The 17783-nt window shown below is 38.7% G+C and overlaps 1 protein-coding gene and 1 gene segment (V, D, J or C); both read right to left on the bottom strand.

The window, feature by feature from the left end:
* Positions 1 to 964: 964 nt before the first annotated feature.
* On the bottom strand, positions 965 to 17288 carry LOC106922433 (T-cell receptor beta-1 chain C region-like). The segment is given in 8 exon segments: positions 965 to 1103; positions 1203 to 1309; positions 1433 to 1462; positions 1552 to 1905; positions 4276 to 4319; positions 10381 to 10390; positions 16785 to 17063; positions 17156 to 17288. Coding segments are annotated over 8 exon segments (900 nt in total).
* On the bottom strand, positions 8216 to 9587 carry LOC148152770 (uncharacterized). Its single transcript, XM_088002758.1, has 2 exons — positions 9478 to 9587; positions 8216 to 9385 (listed from the first exon to the last, which is right to left on the bottom strand). The coding sequence occupies exons 1-2, from the start codon at positions 9509 to 9511 to the stop codon at positions 8937 to 8939; spliced, it is 483 nt and encodes a 160-aa protein (XP_087858884.1). The 5' UTR covers positions 9512 to 9587; the 3' UTR covers positions 8216 to 8936.
* Positions 17289 to 17783: the final 495 nt, after the last annotated feature.

The raw sequence follows: 17783 nt of genomic DNA on the forward strand, positions 1-17783 counted from the left end.
GGTGCAACGGTAGAGCCGGATGCTGCGGTGAAGGTCGAAGGTTTCACCTCAGTTGTTTCTCAGCAGAGAGGCGGAGCTGCAGGCCGCCATGCGACCGCATCCTGCCGCTCCGCAGCAGCTCTGACCTGCTTCTCTGCTCCGATCAGAACCCTGACTTCCTGTTCTCACATGCAGAACGCTCTCTCTGACAAAGATCCAGAGGATGGAAACCGTGACAACCATCTCTCTTTGTTCATGCAAAGAGGATGAAAAAAAGTACTATGAAAGTAAAGCTAAAGCTGTTAATCATTCCATGAAATTTAAATACAGCATTTTTATTACCTTTTAAAAGATTCAAAATGGAAAAAAAAAAAATGTGGAAAATCTTATGACTCAAACCTGAGTTGAGTTGTTTCAACTTTGTGATGGAAAAAATGAATCTGACTTCACAGAAAACACGTCTGAAATTGTATCTGTAAGAAGTGCTGAGAAATGTGGAAAATGCAGAAAATAATGACAGAGATGCAAATCCTAATATGTAGTTCATACATCTTTATTGAGAAAGCTGCAAAAATAATAAAAAGCTTAAACAAAAACCAGGGATATGAAACATAAGCACTTTTACAATTTAACAAGAATATACGTAAATGTTATGTAGATTTGGACGATTTTTCATCTCTTTTAAAGTCAAGTCAGGGAATCTTTACAGAGCACTTTATCATCACCGTGGTAAAATTAAGGCCCAAGTCATTCTTTGTCAAAAAGAGGTGGTGGGTTTTTTTTTGGCCAAAAGATTATTGGGGGAAGTGGGGTTAGGGTTAAGGTTAGGGGGAATCACTTCTGGCAAAAAAAAAAATAAACTTGGATCATTACTTTAGGAAGGTGACAATATGACGACAATCTCCGTTGTTCCAAAAACCTTCAGACTATCACGGTGTTTAGAATAGAATCATGCAGCACATCAGATCAAATCAAATAAAACACAAACACACACAGAGCAACTGTGTGTGTTTGTGTTCTGGAGATTTTATTTACAGAACCAGAAAGAGAGAGTTTCTCCTGCAGATTGTCACTTTGCTCAGGCGTCAGTTCAGCGCTCACTTCTTCTGTTTTCTTGGTGAACTCTGCAAAACAACAAGAACAACAAAAAGACATACTTAATCCCACATTAATCTCTTTAATATTGATGGAGATGTTAAAGCTGCAGACTCTGCAGGACCGACCTGAAGCTTCCAGACCAGAAAGCAGACCAAGGCGGCGTAGAGGCAGCTCTTCAGGATCAGGGCGCTGTAGGAGAGTTTGGCATTCTGGGTAATTGTCAGGTATTTTTCTGTTGGGCAGATAGAGAAACTTTAGAGCTGTGGAGGCTAATGGCCGACCTGTTAACACCAGATTCACTTGTTGGAGCATAAAAATACATAGTGATTTTTTATTTATTTATTTTGTTTTTTACCTCGTGTCATTCCTCTATCCATTTCTTTTGCTGGAAAACAAAGAAAAAGATGACACCATTACTAAACCTGAAGCATAAAAAGTCACTTAAAAATGTTTTGTTTCTCTAAAGTTACGTACATTTAATAAGTTTGCTGTAGTTGTTGTAGTCTGTTCCATTAAAGAATGTGACGTGACAACTGAATTCATTGTCAGGATTGAACCAGGTCTTGGCCAGCAGCCTCAGCCTGCTGGTGATGAAGTACAGTCCTGAGGTTTCATTCCACTTGGCGGCGGCGTCAGTCGCCACACCATCAGTGATGTTCTGGCCGTTGCGCTGCCAGAACACGGTGACATGATCCGGGTAGAAACCAGACACCACACACACCAGGGTCTTCCTCCTCTCCCCTTTCTTCTTCTTCTGGTCTCTGCACTCATGGGGTGAAGGTGGAAGGATTTTCACCGTTTGTGGCTCAGTGACTTTCGCTCCATCTTCTGTTTATTTAAAAAAAGATGAGATAAAACAAGTTACTACTACTCTGATCTGCATGGTTAAAATCCGAAACACTATTAGAAATCATTTCAGGTTTTCTCCATATAACCAGATGCTTTATTAATATTTTCTTCTGTGATCTTACCTAAAACTGTGAGTTTGGTTCCCTCTCCAAAATAAGCAGGATGAGACTCAGAGCACAGAACTCAGTCACAGGTAGAAAACCCAACACTCTCTAGTTTATGTTTTCTACATGAACCAGAACGCTGACATTATAGTTTTATTCTTGTTTTTTTTTTTTTTTTTTGACAAGAATTCACTTTGATTCTAACGTTGTTCTTTTGGGGACAAATCATAAATCTGACATCTTTTAAACAACTATCTGACTTATTAACGATGAATGATCAGGAAAATAACGTATTATTTTGTCTTCACATTTAGATCCCATCAGGAGCTACAATCTTTGTTTTTAATTTTTGTCTTACCTAAAACGGTGAGTTTAGTTCCAGCTCCAAAATAAGCAGGATCGAAGTTGTTCACACTGATAAACGGCTGCAGGAAAAGCTGCCGCCGACTTCAAACCTTTTTACACTTGAACTAAACAACTTTTGTAGAAAAACTAAGCCAAAAACTAATTCTTTCACCAACTCCTGTTAGTTTTTATTCTTTTTTTTTTTTTACATCTACACTAGAGCCGAAGATTAAATGTTTTTTATTCATTTAGTTTGTTAGAACTTCCAAACTAATTTTCCTTTACTTCTGATCTTTTTTCATGTTGATTTGTTGTGAATATTTTTTGTGTTTCTTACCTAAAACAGTGAGTTTAGTTCCAGCTCCAAAGTAAGCTTCAGTCTGGGAGTCACAGTGTTTCACAGAGCTGATAAGAACTGACAGGGTAATAATCTGGGCTTCGAGCCAAACATGGTTTAGCTGAACGAACGTGGAGAACACCTGTTCCTACTCACATAAATGAACTTTTAAAACAAATCCCCTTACCCTTTTTTACTCGGCAAGTCTAATTATTTACCATAATTTCACTTTTATTTCAACAAGTGTAGTGTAATTATTTCAAATAACTCAAGAACAAAATCACCACCAGGTTGTTGGAGCGTCGGCTTCGTTTCTCCAGACTTTTCTTACCTAAAACGGTGAGTTTAGTTCCAGCTCCAAAGTAAGCAGGATCGTAGGAGCACAGAGACTCTGAACAGCGACAAAACCTCGTCCTCCTGCCTCTCTGTGTCTCCTACCTTCTTAAAGTTATTCTGTATTTGTCATTTCAAAGCAAGCCGATCAGGTAGAATCTTCATAATTTGAAGAATCGTTGTGAATAATTTGCAGCTTTTCTCTAATATTTGCAGACTCTCTTACCTAAAACTGTTAACTTTGTTCCTCCACCGAAGTGAGCTTCATAGCCACCAGTGGCACAGCATTAAAGATCACTGCTTGTAATGGCTGATCATTCAGCTTTTACCTTCTCTTCTTTTACTATTTATTTATTTTATATATATTTAAAACCAACAAGTAGATCCTGGTTTTTAACTAGTGTACAAATATTTGAAGCTAGAGGGTTTTATTCATCTATTTAGGTCATAAAAACCAGCAACGTCTCCTGGATTCATTCCAACAAAAACAAGCAGAACATGAATTAGCGCTTAGCTAAAGCTTTGGTTTAGGTGCTACTCACCTAAACTAGTTAGCTTTGTCCCACTTTCAAAGTAAGTTTCTTTCAAAAATAGCTCAATTTTTTCACTTATCATTATTTTAACCTGTTACTCACCTAAAACCGTTAGCTTAGTGCCACTTCCAAAGTAAGCTTCGTTAACACCAGAGTCACAGTGCAGCAGATCAGCGCTCAAAACAAGCTAAGCTGCTGCTTATCCTACACTTTAAGGCTGTTTTATCTGAAACACTATTTCCTCTTTCATTAACTCTAAAGATTTACTTTTATTATACATTTCTTACAATGGCAAAACATATAAATGTATTACATTGTAAGACGTACTTTATGTGAGTCAGTAAAGTGAAGTTTTTGTGTTTTACTCACCTAGAACAGTCAGTTTTGTTCCCTGACCGAAATAAGCTTCAAAGTTGGCACAGAGCTTCAGCTTAATGTCAAAAAGTGCCGAGTTGAACTTCAGGTATAACTACAAGGCTCTCTATGCTAATGTAGAAAACTGGTGATTTTAGCTCATTTTAATACATCTCTTACTCACCTAAAACTCAGTTTTGTTCCTTTTCCAAAGTAAGCTTCGTTGGCGTTGTCACAGTGCAGCAATACTGAACATGAACCTGTTTGCCTCTCAGATTTAACTTCATAAAGCCGACAGAGGCTCTAGTCAAAGTATTATTCATTAAAACTCTGAAATATTTACCTAAAACTGTGAGTTTGGTTCCTTGGCCAAAGTAAGCAGGTTCTCTGTTGGTCACAGTGCTCTGAGTTCAGCTCAATATGTCAGAACTTAAACTGGACGGATTCGACCTTCACTTTTTACTGAACTGTTCAGTTTCATCATGACGAAGAGAACTGAACATGTGAAGAGTTAAACTTACCTAAAACTGTGAGTTTGGTTCCTTGACCAAAGTAAGCTTCATCATTGTCACAGTGCAGTGATACTGAACATGAACCTGTTTTTCTACCAGAATTAACTTTACAAAGACTCGTCTGTCTGTACAGAGGTCCTAATCAAAGTATTATGCATTAAAACTCTGTAATAAAGTGAATATTTACCTAAAACTGTCAGTTTGGTTCCTTGACCGAAGTAAGCAGGTTGAGTGTAGGTCACAGTGATTCAACTTCAGGTTAATACAGCCAAACTTTTAAACTCTAAAGAACTTTTCTTTATTTTCATCCTAGAACTTTGAATTTAGTTTAACCTGATTCAGTGAACTGAACATGTGAGAATCCAACTTACCTAAAACTGTGAGTTTGGTTCCTTTTCCAAAGTAAGCTTCGTTTCCAGTGTCGCACTGAATCTCTCCTGGACCAAAAAGTCTCCAAACTTTCCAGAATCTTCTCCCTCAGACCGGCTGTAATAACCCAGATCATCAGGAAGGTTAAACCTGCAGGATGAGCTTCATAACGTTTAAAGAAGTTGTGATTTCTGACCCTGAGGAACACCTGACCCGATGGCTCCATGTATAAACTCAAACATGTGTTAATAAAAGCTGTTTCTGGTTCATTTTCTACATATTAAAGTGTTTCTTAAAGCCTGGCTGAGCCTCCACTCTGCCCACCTCCACCTGCTTCCTGCTGCTGCTCTCTGTGCTGCACTCAGCCGTCCACATGATGGATGTTAATGCGAGGAGGTTTTTGTACGGCGGCTCTATAGGATTGTATCACCGTGGCCCCCTGTCCTCACGGTGGAAAAGCATCACACAAAAACCTGCTGCCTCCGTCTCTCCCCGCTCCCCGCCCCCCCCAGCCAGCCTCTCCGTATCTCAGCCTCCATCTGAGTCTCTGTGGGAGCAGCTGTGGAGGTCGGGCCGACTTGACGCTGGAGCAGCTCCAAGCTGCCTGCTGCTATTTCTGGGTCGGCTAAGAAAAGAAGGCAGAGCAGAGGACAGGAAGCTGCTGACTGCTTTTGTTTGTTTGGAGGTGTAAACAGGAAGTGACACGTCAGCTGGCCATGACTCTGCAGCCAATCAGTCAGCAGAGAGAGAATTGGTTCACTGACAGATGTGTAACGATTTTACGTTTTGGAAATTTGAGAAAAAGAGATTAAAAATATGAAGTCAAGTTTATTAGTCTGGCAGATTTCAGCAAAAAGTTCTTTACATCATAAAGACATAATACAGTTACCAATTATGAATATAACAATAAACATTTTGTCAAACGACATCTTCAAAATTATCAAGCAAATGCAAATAAAATACGTTGGTCAATGTTCCAGTTATTATGAATCAAATGGTTTTTAGCATTTATTTAAAGGAATTCTGTTTCAGCAGTTTTGTAGTTTTCTGGAAGTTTGTTTCTGACTGGAGGAATCATTGAAGCTGAATGAAGCTTCTCCTTGTTTGGTTCTGGTCAACAACAGAGCAGCTTTATGCTTACAGCAATATCAAAAATCATTCCTACATTCTCATTAATTCATGCTTCATTCGTAAACTCTCCAGTTAGACTTTATTATTCTTCCTTTATTTATACAGGAAAATTTCTTGATGCTCGTCGTCTCGTTCACAAGAGAGACCTGACATGTTTTCTTTTATCAATATGTAGTCACACCATAACCATAAGAACATGACACAGCTAATTGATCAGAGCCGGTCCAAAGTGATCCTGGGCCCCGGGCAGGATGTGATAAAGGAACCCACTTCTGGTAAAAACCATTACCTCAATAAAAATCACAAAGCATTTGTTTTGTCCACGTTTGAGTTTCACATTTATATATTTTATGCATTTATTAAACTTGTTTACAGTGTTTTGAGCATAAATAATTCCTTTAGGACAAAAATATCCATGTCAAAACACAGAATATTTCCCCAGACTTTCAAAATCAAAATATTATTTTCTAAATGTGAGATATGAGTCCTTTTTGGTCAGCAGTGGTTTGACCTGGGAACTCTCCTGTCAAGGCCTTTTGTTTTTCTTCTTTTATTGCTCAACCATAAACGCTGCCATTTTATTTATTCATTTTTTTATTAGTATTATTTTACCTTTTCTTAACCAGGAAAGTGCCATTGAGATTAAAAACCTCTTTTCCAAAGGCGTTCTGGCCAAGAGGCTCCAGAGTTTGTAGAACAATTGCAAGTAGTTACACAATTAAAATGCTGTACAAATAACTATTAAAAACCTTTTAAATAACTCATCTTCTGTTGTGATCTCCTGTCTGAGTTGTTGGTGAGCTCATTTTGTAGTCAAGTTTCATATTTTCTCTGTTTTGTGCTTAATAACTTTGGCTTTCTCTGAATTCTCAAAGCCTCAAAAATGGATTCATGAGTCTTTTCCAGACTGACCCACTTCAAAAAGCTCAAAAATATTTGAACTAATTTTTATTTTTATCTTTTTTTTTTCCTTTCCTTTCTCTATCCTAGTCAGTAGTCAGGCGTGAGTGGATCTAGTGAAATTGAACTCACAATTTAGCGTTACTTATCTTTACATTGTGAATAGCTTGTGACTATTTGGTGTTCTCCACGCTTGTCCGTCTTCTCTAAACCCCCTAATGTCTTTCTTGCTGTGTTGCTTTGCAAGTTTTTCATTGCCTGAAAGAAATATGATCAGTTGTGCCTTTAATTCAGTCAGGAAATTGTAAATGTTCCCCTTTCTGTAAAGCTAACCTGTCCTGACACTGTGGGGCAACCAGACCCACCATTCTGTTGGTTATATAGGCAAGACAACACATTAAAATATATATATACAGTGATTCTTGAGAATATGGACAAAACAGGTCCTATGGATAAAACACAAAATTTGAATAAAATATACACAAAATATAATTTTTTCAAATATCTGACTCAACTAACCTGAGTCATGTGAACACAACCATGTATATTTTCCTGGTATTTGCTGAATATTTTTTTTATTTTAAACATAGTCGGTGGATGATGCCTGTAAAAGCCCTTGTCCAGGAGCAGAAATCAATACATTATAATAGTTTAAAATAATTAAAGAAATACTAAAATTATATATTGTGACAATTAAGTATAAGTAGTCATATAAATAATTATAGAGGTATCAATAAATTGAATTAAAAATCATTTTTATATATTTTCCAACTCCGTTGAAATTTGTCCTTAGTTTTTGTCAACACCGTCAGAAATGAAAAGAATGTAAAAAAAAATCAGGCATTATTGGGGGGCACCAGAACTTCTGAGGACCCCATGACGTTGTCTTTTCTCTTCCTTTGCTAGGAGGGCTAGTTAGCTCCGGTTAGCTTAAGTTATTCTTTAGTTTTTTCTTCTGTTTTATTCCTAAGTTGCTTGTCACAACCATGATGTGTCAACACCATAACTGACAATTTACAAAACTTTGATAAAATTTTGTGAAATAAAAGCTTAATTTTGGTATAATGTAAAGATTTCATGGACCTGATGAAATGACCCTACAATATGGCCTCCTTCAGAATAACATCCTATAAATTGAGGTAGTTTGGCTTTTTGTCAACTCCGTCAGATGTCAACTCCATCAGAGTTTTTCTGACTCTTTCAGTGAAATTGTTGTCAAATCTCACTTAAATGTGCAGTTAATTCATTTTAATGTATTTTACATAAATTGCATTACTTCACATGTACCAAGTTTTTCATTTTATTCACTAGTTTGTCACCACCTTCAGTTCTGTCAACTCCGTCATGCAGTGTCAACTCCATCAGATGGACTTTTTGTTGTTTTTGGTTTTAAATAATCTTTCTTTTGTTTCTTGAGAAGCATTTGTCTGTAAAATGAGTAAAAATATCACTAATAGGGTCATTAAAAATGATTTTTTTATTTATTTTTGTCAGATGGTGATGACAACTTTCTAGGTCAGGTCGATTAAAAATATAATTTTTTTTTAAAAAGTGTTGCAACTGGGAGCCTGCACCTTAGCATCTTTACATTTCCTAAACATTATTTGTCATATTTGCATACATAAGGTTGAGAAATAACAAAAAAAAATTATGGGAAAATTAAAACCCATTTTGTCCCTATTCTCAAGAATCACATATATATATATATATATATATATATATATATATATATATATATATATATATATATATATATATATATGCATGACAGATGCATTTTTTGTTACACTGCTCCATGTAAGTGTAATCTCCCGTGAGCCCTCTAGAGGTCAGTGTGTGATCACATCTTAAACATGATATAATCGGCAGGAAATCCAAAAATGAAACAGCATTTAAAGGTGAAACATTTACAGGGAAACTGATGACAGTATATAAGTCAGTATTTCTGTGTGGCTAACCCTGCAAACACCTGCAGCCTAATCAGAGCAGATCAGCTTTGTGGTGTTTCAGAGCTGAATGCAAAGGAAATACCAACATAAATGTATAGTCTTCTACTTCTACAGCTAAAAAAACACAATGTGTTAATTAGTTTTCACATTAAAAGTTTGTTTCTTGTTTTTACTGCATCCTGGGCATCTGCTGGAGTTTTTCCTTCCACCAATCTTCCTTTTTCCCTCCCTCCCTCCTGTGATCTCTCCGGGTTGTTGAGCAGCGGAGGCTTTCTGAGTCGCTGTGCTCTTCTCGACGCGCAATAATGCACGGCTGAGTCCGCCGCCCCAGGGCGCTGGATCTGCAGGGTGGAGTTCAGGACGGCGGGTCGCCGCATTGCGAACCTGGACTTGTTGAAAGGAGGTTCCACGTCCCACGTGTCTTTACCGAGAGAGAGCGCCACCAGCTGCAGCCCGCCTGAGCTCCTCCGTCTGTACCAGTACATGTAGTAGTGCTGGTCGTCGTCCTGCTCGCACGTCAGCGTGACGGACGGGTCGTTTTCGCGGCTGATGGCGAAAGGCGGTTGAAGGATTTCAACGCAGACCGAGGAAGCTGCAAAACGAGAGAGAAAAATGTCATAAAAACATGTGGTGCATGTGGTGAATGCTACAGGAGTCGATAAAATTGATTAAAGAAAAACGTACACAAGATAATCAGAACTATTATCATTGTCGTCATGGTGAATTTCAAATAATGTCTGCAGCAGAGCTGAACAGCTCAGCCTGCAGCTTCTGGAGTTCTCAAAATATCTCGACTCGCTCAGTCTTTTCTTTGCAGCAAACGTCTCCTAGTGGAGCCTGAGGGAACTGCACCTCCACGTCAGATGGGTCTGAGCTTTAAGGGAACTGCTGCTGAGAACATTCAAGCTTAAAATATGTATTGAATAGACTTATAGACATTTTTCTGACAAGTAATATCACTCTAGACAGCTGTGCTGATCAATTTCAATCAGTTGTGTTCAATAAAGTAGAATATAAGTCCTGATGAGTTTTGGTTGTCAGATTAAATAAATGAACTTTTCAATAATATTCTGGTTTATTTTTTAATGTTATTTTAGTTGTTTTATGTTCTGTCCAGCAGTGCGGCACTCAGACTGGTTGTCAGGTTGACGCCCAACAGATTTTCTTTCACAAGTGGAGCATTACAGCTTTAGCCACGATGCGCCACTTGACATATAAATGAAACTTAGAGTTTTCTTTGGGTTTATTTCAATTTTAATGGACAGAGACATGAAGAAAGGGAGAAAGTTGGGGAAATTGTTTAAAAGGAAAGAAGATGGGAGTAGAGGAGAGAAAGAAGCACAGCGAGAAAACATGTCAACTCTAAAAGTCTGCCGCTAAACCTGCAGAAAGAGAGGGGAAAAAGAGAAACCACAGCAGCAATCATCTTCTGCATGTAGAATAATAACTTTAACTTCTGTGTAAAGCAGTGGCGCAAAAAGTGGGTATGCAACGCATAGGGGCGCAGCACCAGAGGGGGCGTCAAAACCCCGTCTGGAGGGGGCGGCGCACCGATTATGTTTTCCCATACACTTCAGCGCGCCTTACGCTCCTTCACCTCACGCACGTTATGAGGTAAATGTAGGTTTACCTTTCACGTAACGTCGTCTTGGGAGGGGTAAGAGCGAGCGTATGTTTTTCACGCTCCTTCAACCTTCCTTCGGTGGAGAAAGGGATGGGGGGAGGGCGCCGATTTATGTTTTTGCATCCACCTGAATAATGTGTAGTTGCACCACTGGTGCAAAGAAGAAAGTACATGATGATACATGTTTTAGTGGCAACCACAGCCCAGTGAACAGTGTAATTGACAAAAATCTGTCTCTAAACAGTGGGGAAGCAGGGAATTTGTACCGTCAGACTGTCAGTTCCTGAAACCACAACCTAAAAAAAGTCTTAAAAGTGCAAGTGGGGTCAATGCGACCCCGTCGGATTGCACACAGTCCAGTGGACACCGAATCTTAAGACCATGAGACGGTTAAGTTGAAGTTAGAAGTAAAAACTGGAGGCCCATTTATTTCCTTCACTCTACATCAATTGTTTGTCATATAAACAATTTTCCCCTGTGTTTTTAGGGGTGGGCTTTTATCGCATCGTTTATGATTTATCATAATAAATGTCTCACCACAGTAAGATTTTGAATATCAATAAATTTGAAAATATGATTAGATCTAGGTACTGCGTGTGTTTTAGTGATACCAATCCCACTGCTTCGAGTGGCGTCCTAAAAAAGTGCAAATGGGAATATTAGTAGTAAGAGCATTGTTAGTGTATGATTGCTGTCATTAGGTCACAGTCATAGTCATAGTTACCTGAAAAGAGTCATGAATAGTTCTTATCACTTTTATTGTTGTAACAATATTACCTCAGAATATTGTGATAAAACTTCATGTCCATATCATGAAAGTGGACAGTCTCTGCGTATCTCAAAGACCAAACCAAAGCTATCAAAGCTCCTTCCTGCGCTCCTCTGATATGCTATTTGTACGAGGTTGTGGTTTGTCTCCACCACTGTGACGGGCAGCGCAGTAGTAGGTGCTGCTGTCGCTCACAAGCAGCCCAAATATGCGAAGAGTGAAGCTGTTTTCTTCGTGATCGATAAACAACTGGAAGCGTCCGGCATTCGTCTGGTTCTTTCTGAGGATGAACTCGATCTGAGCTCCACGGTGCTTCTGTTGATACCAGCACATGGTTAAATGAGCCATGAACTGTTTTCCCAACAAGCACTCAAACGTCACGTTGTCTCCTCGGTTAGAAATGACATCCGCAGGCTGGAGGATTTCAGCACTGAGACCTGAGAAAGATGAAACATTAAGTTTTAATCATTACAGTGAAATGTAGGTCAAATGCACGTCTACGTTGTGGCTGCCTGAACATGAGCGGTTTCTGTCGGTGTTGCTGAACTCGCCTAAGTGTAAAAGCAAAAGCAGATGAAAAGCTGTGATCAGCATGTTGTCTGAGGAGGAGCGCTGGGCTGAGTGAGGAAGAGCCGCTCTGTTCACAGGAAGGAGAAGAAGAAGAAGGATGAGGAGGAGGAGGTCACATGATCACATGTCACCAGTCAAGTTGAGTTTTCATAGATTACAATTAAACATCCTCAACATCACCCAGCTTAATGACATCCAGTTTAAAAGTGCTGCTGAAGAATTAATGCATTAACTAATTGGTTTGAGGTTGGAATAATAAAAAAAGTTGATAATTTATGAAGCTTATATTTAGTGAGCTCTGTCATTTATCAGACATACGCTTTAATCTGTCACAGAACCAAACCATCTGGTATTTTTCTTCTTTTACATTATGCACTACTTTGTGTTGTTGTGTCACATAAACTCACAATAAAACACTTTTTTTACTCTTATAGAAAACCATTAAAATCATTTGCGAGTCTAGATGGATACTGAAAAAACTGTAAACTGTAAAAAAAATATTCTGTTATCCAGACTTTTTCCTTATGTTTTGTTTTAAAGTTCATCCGGTTATGGATTCATTTTGTTTTAAGTCACACCTTTTATTTGTCACATCTTAATCCTAACATTTCATCCATCAATATTTGTGTTTTATGTCCTTTACTTGTCGTCTTTTCAGGGATCTGCAGGACTTCAGTCCATTAGGATCTGAGGAACCATTGAAATTCTAGTGACTGTTGTATTCCTGAATCCCTCAACAGTACATAATTACATTTTTGACTAAAATGTTTTTTTTTAAAGGATTTTTTTTCTAAAGTGAGTTTCCCTTAAAACTGAAGCTAAAAGTAAACAAACTGGAGTGCCATGTGTTTGAGCAGAAGAAGAAGTCATTGTGCTGTGGATCAGCTAAAGCGCAAAGACTCTGCTAACCAAACCAGCCGCAGCTCTTTCTTACACATCTGGGACACGACCTGCTATTTGTACGAGGTTGTGGTTTGTCTGCATCACTGTGACTGGCAGCGCAGTAGTAGGTGCTGCTGTCGTTCACAAGCAGCCCGGATATGCTAAGAGTGAAGCTGTTTTTGTCATGATCGACAGACGACAGGAAGCGTCCAACATCTGTCTGGAACTCTTTGAGGATGAACTCGATCTGAGCTCCACGGTGCTTCTGATGGTACCAGAACATGGTGTGATAACTCATGAAATTCTGGCCCAGCTTACACTGAAACGTCACCTTGTCTCCTTCATTAGAAATGACATCCGCAGGCTGGAGGACTTCAACAGTGAGACCTGAGAAAGATGAAACATTGAGTTTTAATCATTACAGTGAAATGTAGGTCAAATGCACGTCTACGTTGTGGCTGCCTGAACATGAGCGGTTTCTGTCGGTGTTGCTGGACTCGCCTAAGTGTAAAAGCAGAAGCAGATGAAAAGCTGTGATCAGCATGTTGTCTGAGGAGGAGCGCTGGGCTGAGTGAGGAAGAGCTGTTCTGTTCACAGGAAAAAGGAGGAGGAGGAGGAGGAGGAGGAGGTCACATGATCACATGTCGCCAGTCAGTGTCTCAAGTCGAGTCACAATTAACAATTTATTTATTATTAGTCCAGGAATTGGATTAACAATCTGGTTGTTAATCCACTTAGATTAACAGCACTGAGAATGCATGTGTACCTAAGGTGGTCTGTAGTTTACCATGATGTGAAATCTGATGCAGATTTCTGTTTTTGTTTCCTGTCAGACCATCAAACAATAATTCACACCAACCAAAGATAAACTCCCAAAATACATGCAGTTTTTGAATGTTAATTTGATTTGTTAAAGGAGGAAAATAAACTACTCAGGCTGATGTGACTTTATGTGAAAACATAAATCAGTTGCTGAGTGGAAAATCGAAAATAAGTTCACTCAGTGGAAACATGGCAGTTTGGGAAACACTCTTGTTTTTTGAAAGAAGGCTTTGGCGCTGGGACAAGGTGTGTTTCCCCCCCCGAATTAAAATTGGTTTATTTCATAAAAGAAAAATATTCACATCATGTGAGTCACATGATCAGCAACCGAATGTTGTCGCTGGCGCAAACGATGGAGAAGAAAGAGGTCAAGTAGTGGTTTGGGGGTCGTGGCGTGAACAAACCTCTTCATGTGTGATTTTATTTTTGCTTCTCATTTATTGGAAACACCGCAGTTGGTAAATTGTGTGTGTGTTTTTTGTTGTTGTTTTTTTTTACATTAGTGAAATATTGACAAAGTTTTGTGCATATTTAAATGGAAACAGTTAATAGTAGCATGTTCAAAAAGACACTAGTGTCCATGTTTAGAAAATAGCATTTCTTTGAAATGGTACAAATGTCAAGATCCTTTGAATTAAAGATCCTATCTTTAACAGGTGGGTTGATTTTCACACTGCTCATCTTTGCAAAAATGTCAGTAAATTCCACATGGCAGTCATTTGAGTTTGGCCGTCACCAGGCAGTCAAAGTGCTTTAAGAACATCAACTATTATGTTACAATAAAAGCAAAATGATGAAACAAAAAGAACATATAAGGAAAAACGACTAAAATCACAAATACAGTCGAGTGATTTCATAGAAATCGGTTCTCATTAGACAAAGGCAACCCAACTTGAAGCTTTTCTAAACGCATCAGAATGAAACGGTAGGACTTTTAGTCATGAGGTTTCATTAAACCACATCACTGTGTACTGCCAGCACAGAAATACACGGCGGAGTCTGAGGCAGAGGCTCCGTCGATGTTCAAGCCTCCTGTCTGGGTGTCTTTTCTTGTAATCTTGAACCTGCTTTCAAAGGCTTTCTCATAGACCGCTTCACTCCCGACGTAGCTGTATCCTATCAGCTCTATAGCACCGGTGTCTGTTTGCTGGTACCAGAGCATAACATTTAGACCGCTGTCGTTGTGATGGCAGTGGAAATCCACATCGTCCGCCATGTTGACTACTTTGGGATCAGTTGGTTGAAATTGTACACTCTTAGCTTGAACTGTGGGGAAAACGGATTGTTTGTTAGGTCTGATGGCAAATGTGCAGAAGAGGATTAGGGTCACTGGAAAATGTCAGAATTTTGACTTTTTTTTCCTCAGAATTCTGGCTTTAATCTCAGAATTCTTATATATATTAAAGTCAGAATTCTGGGAAAAAGTCAGAATTCTGATTTTCATCTGAGATTTCTGATTTTCTTTTCTCAAAATTCAGATTTTTTTTCACAGAATTCTGACTTTTTTCTCAAAATTCTTAGAAAATGTCAGAATTCTAACTTTAACATAAGAATTCTTATTTTAAAATCTGAATTCTGATTTTAAGAAGTCAGAATTCTGATTTTAATCTCAGAATTTTGAGATTAATCAGAATTATTTTTTTCTCTCCTGTGACCCTAATCCTCTTCCGTACAGATGAGTACACTTAAAATAATACAATTTAAAAAAAAAAGTAAAATGGAAATTTCTTTACATTTTGAATGCATCATAACCTACACTGAGGCAAGATGAGGAGAAACAGGATCATCATTCTCGGCATCCTGCAGGTTTTTGCTGCTGCTCCTGTCAGGATCTGTAAAAAGATGCATCTTTTAGAAGCGTGGACGTCTCTGCCTCCTGCACAGGAGGAAAATGTATCAGGGTTTTTAGTGAGGGAGTTCCAATAAACCACATCACTGTGTGCTGGCAGCGCAGAAATACACAGCTGAGTGGGACGGATCTGCTTTGAGTATCTTCAAGGCTCCTTCGACTGTGTTTTTTCTTGTCAGCTTGTATTCCTTTTCAAATTCACCCTCGTAGTTTTGGGAGGTTTCATATCCGTATCCGATGAGGGTCATCGAGTTTGTGTCCTTTTTATTCTGATACCAGAGCATCACTATAAGAGAGCTATCGTCATGGCTGCAGGTGATTTCTACCTCACTGCTCTCATTAACTATGAGAGGAGAGGACTGGCGAAAATTTGCAGCGCTTACCTGATCTGTAGGAAAAAACAACAGAAGGTCAGGTCAGTATTTGCAATAAATGTCAACTTGGATTTGAAATCTTACTTGAGAACCAGATGAGGAGGAAGCCGAAGGTCTGTGTAGGTGAAGACATTATGAAGCAATGAGGTGAAGAGAAGAGACTCCGCCGGGAGGAACAGGAGGAACAGCAACCTGGTCAAATCATGAACACACCCGATTGGAGGAGGCTGCATGTCAGGATGTCATGTGCTGTGGCTCCACCTGCTGGTAACATGAGCACAGGACAGCTTCGTCACACGCTTCTGCGTCTGATTGTTGTGAAATTAATGAGACAAAATCGATTTAGGAAGAAATGAATTGGGTAACAGCATGTTGCGGATTTCCATTTCGTTTCTAGATTTTTACTGTAAAAACATTTTGAAGCGAATCAAGTATCAGAAATTAAAATTAGTTGAATATATACAAAGTAGATTTGCTTCAGTTTTCAATATTGGCTAAATTCTGACATTAATAATGTTTATTCAATAATTTTTTTTTTTGGTAGCATGTCTTAAATTGTTTTGATTAAAATTTAGGCAAATAGAAAGAGCTATTTCTACTTATTTATTATTTCCATTTTTTATTAATACGGCCATATCGGGTGAGTTGTCATAATATTTTGGGATTTTTATGTGTGTAAAAAATATTCAAGTATTTGAAAATGACTAAAGTCAAAGTATTTTTTTTTATTTGAGTAACAACACAGAGTTATTGGCCACAGAATGTATTAAACCTACCATCATCAGTTCATATCCAGTACAGATTAAGTTTCTTCTGTTTTTGTGTTTTTATGATTTAAAGCACTTTGAACTGCTGTACAAATAATCTTGATTGATTGACTGATAGTTTACTGTAATAGCAATAGCAAAATATATTTTATTTTAGCATACAGGGCCCCACATTCTTGAATTTAAGCGATAACGATGTTCTTGTTGCTGAGCTTAGAAATCTCTCTGATCATAACTCTGAGGGCGGCAGGTGAGGGAGCAGCCATCCTCCTCTCTGCTGTGTGTTTTTGTCACAGTCTCCAGGTCTGCTGCTGCACTGTGTGACTGGCAGCACACAGATACACAGCCTCGTCTTTCTTCTGAACGCTGGAGACAGTCAGAGACCACTGCTTCGTCTGCGAGCGCTCTGCTTTGAAGCCGGATTTAAAGTCTGGCTCATAGTTGGCGTTGCCAGCTAGCAAATACACAATGAGCTGAATCTGTCCTCCGCTAAGCTGTCGGTACCAGTACAGATATTCATAGTCGGTGTCGTTCTGGTAGCAGTGCATTTCTGCGCTCGAGCTACTGATGATGTCTCTGGGCCACTGAGTGATCAGGACGCACTCACATACACCTGGAAAAACCACAAAGAAAGAAAAAAATCATAATACACAATGGTTTATTATTAATTATTAATTACGATAAGAGAAACTGCACTGACTTTACCTGCGGTCCAAAATATAAAACATGCCCATGCAATGCTACTTGGTGTCATTTTGTCCTCAGAGGAGCAAAAACGGTTTAACTTCACTGAGCCGAGAGGTTAGCATCTGTCAGGAGGAAGTGACATCACTTCTGAAAGAAAGATGGAGAGACGCTCATTTGTGAAATCCCACCCTTTTCTCAAACAACTTCAAGTCATAAACTTGATATAACACATGAAGGAGTCTCCCTCAATCAACTCCTTCATGTTACAAACATAAAGAAGTCTTTATGAATGTTTATGACTGGTGTCATGAAGTATCATTTGGTAAATAATGTGACTTTTAATGCTTTAAAAGTCACATTAAAAGGGCCAGCTTTGAATTACTGGGTAAGTAGTGACACTTTAACGCAAAGTTGACACTTTTAATAGACTTTTGATGCAACTTTTAAAGCAACTTTACATTAAAAGTCTCATTATTTACTGAATGACGCGTCATGACAACAGTCATAAACATTCATAAAGACTCCTTCATGTTTATGACAGTCATGTCAGTCTAATTCACACCTCTTACCAGACGTTTATCTCTCAGTCCATGCAGGTGTGAGCTGGAGTGTTTTTGTGCAGCAGCCGGGGGAAATGCAGCACTGT

The sequence above is a fragment of the Poecilia mexicana genome, unplaced genomic scaffold (assembly GCF_051168715.1).
Source record: "Poecilia mexicana isolate PSO_F unplaced genomic scaffold, ASM5116871v1 scaffold_22, whole genome shotgun sequence".
Lineage (NCBI taxonomy): Eukaryota > Metazoa > Chordata > Actinopteri > Cyprinodontiformes > Poeciliidae > Poecilia > Poecilia mexicana.